The 4055-nt window shown below is 46.3% G+C and overlaps 1 protein-coding gene across 1 annotated transcript in view; it reads right to left on the bottom strand.

The window, feature by feature from the left end:
* Nucleotides 1-4055, bottom strand: part of ABHD12B (abhydrolase domain containing 12B) — a 61227-nt gene that overhangs the window by 35786 nt on the left and 21386 nt on the right. Inside the window, exon 3 of the mRNA XM_018558363.1 lies at nt 2245-2437. Within this exon, the coding sequence (XP_018413865.1) occupies nt 2245-2437 (193 nt within the window). The remainder of the gene's footprint in view (nt 1-2244; nt 2438-4055) is intronic.

The raw sequence follows: 4055 nt of genomic DNA, 5'->3' as shown, positions 1-4055 counted from the left end.
CACACCTCTGGCAACCAGTGTGACATTACTGGTTGCCAAGACCTGGGTGTGAGGCTGGCCAGAGCATCCCAAGTTGCTTAGAGCTGGGCAGAGAGATGAGTATGGCCCTTACATATCTCCCTGCCCCAACTCTTAGCAACCTGGGACACTCTGGCACGAAAGGGGGCGGCAGGCACACTACAAGCACGGTGGAGCAGGGCAGCCATTCCGCTCTGCCTGCTGCCCCCCTCACGTGACTCTTAGAGATGCTGCCTGAGGCAACACGTCAGAATGCCTCATTATAGGGATGGTCCTGGGTACAGACGAAAGGTTAGGAAGGAGCACGGAGAGGATGAGAAGCAAAATAATAGGAGAGAAATAGAAGAGTAAAGAAAATTGAGGGGTGGGGGGGAATAAAGAAACAAAGAGAGAAGAGCCCTAGATGCTACCAGGAGATGAAGGGAACCAAAACAAGACTATCCTAAGAGCGATGGGTACAGGTGAAATGTTAGGAAGGAAAACGGGTAAGATGAGAAGCAGATAGTAATAATAGAAAATAAAAGAGGAAAACAGGAGGAATGGGAAGGGGAAGAGGGGCAAGATAAGAGGACCCCAGAGGCTGACAGTAGAAGAAAGTACCTTGGGAGCTTGGTAAGAGCCTGCAAGTGTTATGTGGACAAGAGTTAAGCTGGCCACAAACTGGTCGAATTTTGTCTGATTCGGCAAAATCCAATCAATGTGTGGCCCGTTTTCCTATGGTACAAAAAACGGGACCACGCACATGCGCAGTAGACCTGGATACCTTACAAGTGGTATCAGCTGAGAGTATTGAATCATTCAAAAAGCATTTAGATACCTTCCTCAGAGACCACAACATACAAGGGTACAGGTACACTTAAAAACAAGGACAGGGACTCGTGTACACACGCATACACATTCACACACAGACACACAAAGGTTGAACTTGATGGACCTGTGTCTTTATTGAACCTCAAATAGTGCTTTCTGTAGAAAATGAATCTCCACCAAGATATCTCCCATTTCTGTTGGTTGTGCGCTATTGTTAACATCGTGTTCAGTTCTCGGTCATGAAATCCCTCAATGGAGAACCTTCTCAAAGTATTGCCCTGTTCACATCCAGTCTAAATTCCCTCTTTGCTGCGTATTTTCAAGTACCCCTGACAAAAGAAGAGCAGTTCCCGCTCACCTTTGACTCTACGTGGAGTTAGCCCTCGTTCACACCTGACCGTTTTGTAGCGCGTTCTACGCTCGACGAACGCTCTACAAAACGGTCAAAAATATAAATTGCATTGTAGTCAATGGTCTCGTTCCCACCTTGCCGTATTTCCGCCCGTCCCTAACGCCCTACAAAACGGCCCACGCCTGAATAGGTCCAGGTACTACTTTGGGCCGTTTTGTAGGGCGTTTTCCATTGGGATACAGCCAAGTAGCCTTCGGAATCGCTCGACGGTCGCGCAACTTTTTTACAGCGAATCGCGGTAAAAAAACGCGCGACAGACGCGCATATGCAATACGCCTAGGTGTGAACGAGGGTTTAGTCTTCCACTCCACGTCAGCAGAACATTGCTTCGGCTGGGTCTAAATAAATACGCATATAAAGAAAAAAACATAATAAACACTCAAAAGCACCTGCCTGACCTCACCCTAGAGCAAGTATAAATATTTAATAAGTCAAAGATAAATAAAGTTTATATCAGGAAAATATGTTTGCCTTGTTTTGGCAGTTAGCCCAAAAAAACACAATAGTCAAACCCTACAAAATGCTATAATATTCGGTTTGGCAAAAAGCCTGACGATTGTTGCCATGGAAACAGAAACTAAATAACTCGCCGATTAGATCAGGTGTTCACAGGGGAGGGGAGGGATACCACCAGCTGCAGTGTGCAGAATACAAAACATGCATACAATATGTTCAATCTAAGCGTGATCGCCGCACATGAAAGCAAATGTTTGTGCTGCTTATGGCAACCAACCAGTCCTTCAGACTTCCGTTATGGAACTGCAAGAAGTTATTAATGGACTACAAGTGTGGTGAGCTCATAAGGACCTTCTGTTACGGTAATGGAGGAAGTTATCAATGGACTACATGTGCGGTAACCTCATATGGACCTTCCGTTATGGGACCAAATTAAGTTGTCAATGGACTACAAGTGTGGTGACCTCATACGGACCTTCCGCTACGGGACTGGAGGAAGTTATCAACGGACTACATGTGCGGTGACGTCTTCTAGATGCAGTACTTACCTTACCCCCCTGCTCTGGCAGGCTCCAGCACTCTCCTCGACACTCCAGGCTGTGGGAGGTCCTTCAGGTGTCATCATGTTCAATGTGGGGCTACTGGAGGAGGTGGCGAGTGGAGGAGGCGAGTGTGCAACCATGACTAGGAGCCTTAGAGAGTAAGCTTTGTGGAAGCAATCACATGGATGTAGGAGGAGGCCTGCCGAAGCCAGGAATACACTAAGTATTACTCCCTGCATCCATTAAATTAACAAGCAGTTAACCCTTGCAGTAGGGGGGACCCACTTAAAGGGTCTTTTTTTTTGTCTTGCGCCCGGAGTTGGGCTTTAAAAACTAAACAAAAGCACTGTTATCATTAAGCAGCAGATAAATAGTCACTGTGTAGCTTGTTGGATATACATATACCCTTATGATCCTTTTCCCCCCCATATTTCCAATAATAAATAGGTCAGGGGAAACAAAAGCTTGTCCTGATGTATTAAACTATAATCTGACTCTCGCTGCTGCCACCTAAAGGACATTCCCGGCCCTACAGGCAGCAGGACTGGGCAATTGCAGGGAAATCTGCTGAGTGACAGCTTTCATCTCTGATTCATATAAGGTAAAATAGAAGAACTTCTCTGACAGCTGCTCTAATCCGTTTATGAGGAAGCCTACAGTTCTCCACATTCATTGCTAATACAATTTTGGGAAGAAGATCCGGCATAATAAAGAGCTCCCTGTATTGTAAGGAAATATAACAGGATTATTATCCGCTGTAATTCCTCTGGCTGAGGGGGGATCTTTTTATTTCTCTGCTGCTTACTGAACCACAATGACTTTTTGTTCCCCTTTAAGGCTGAGGATTACAGTTGTCTATTCAGGAATCCCGCGCGCTCGGTGGTGGAACGTGTCTTCGTTAATCCAACACTGATTTCAGCTTTTAATTTGAACTCTAAATACAAATTTAAGGAGAGGGTTTTATATCAGGAATGGCAACGTTCAAAGAGGACCTGTTACATTTTAGGTGTAGTTACCTGCACCGGAAATCACAATTAAACTCCGAGCACAAAAATTTTCATTGAAATATATTCCGCAATAGGTACAAAGTAGGGATGCAACGACACCGTTTTTTTTGGTATCAAGTACAAGTACCGATATTTTTTTCTGGTACTCGCCGATACCGAATACCAATACTGAAAGTCCCATTAAGGAAGCAAGGCGGCGTGTAAAGACTCGCCACCCGGCTTCCCGATTAGCAGGGAAGCCGTCTCCATGGTGACGTGGGAGCATGGAGCCGGCTTTCTGGCCAATCAAAAAGCCGGGGGGAGTGTAATGACTCTCTGCCCGGCTTCCTGATACTGGAAGTATTGGGCTAGGCATCGGAGCATTTGGGCGAGTACGAGCAGTGGCGTTACAAGGGAGGTGCGTCCCGCACCCGGGTGACACCATTGGAGGGGCGACACCAAAATGTATACCTTATACCGCCGGGTGACTGTCCCCTCCTCTCTCTGCCGGCGTCCATCACCAAGATGGCCGCCGGCAGGTATCAGAAGATTGGCGCACGATGACGTCATTGCGCACGCGCCTGGTGAATCACATGTGCACCAAGTGTCTTTGCAAACACAGATATTACCTTGTAATAGTAGCAGTGACATCATCACTGTGCTGCACTTAGCCTGTACAGAGAGCAGAGCTGTGGGAGGGGTCCAGAAGGTGTGTGGAAGAGGTAATCAATCCTGTAGAAGCTGCATCACAGAGCTTATAGAGGGTTTGACTACTACCTCTATTACTACTACTACTACTATTAATACTTATTGACCTTAAGTTAATTAAGG

The sequence above is a fragment of the Nanorana parkeri genome, unplaced genomic scaffold (genome assembly GCF_000935625.1).
Source record: "Nanorana parkeri isolate BGI_ZX_2015 unplaced genomic scaffold, ASM93562v1 scaffold335, whole genome shotgun sequence".
NCBI lineage: Eukaryota > Metazoa > Chordata > Amphibia > Anura > Dicroglossidae > Nanorana > Nanorana parkeri.
This window is presented reverse-complemented; position numbering and strand designations above follow the sequence as displayed.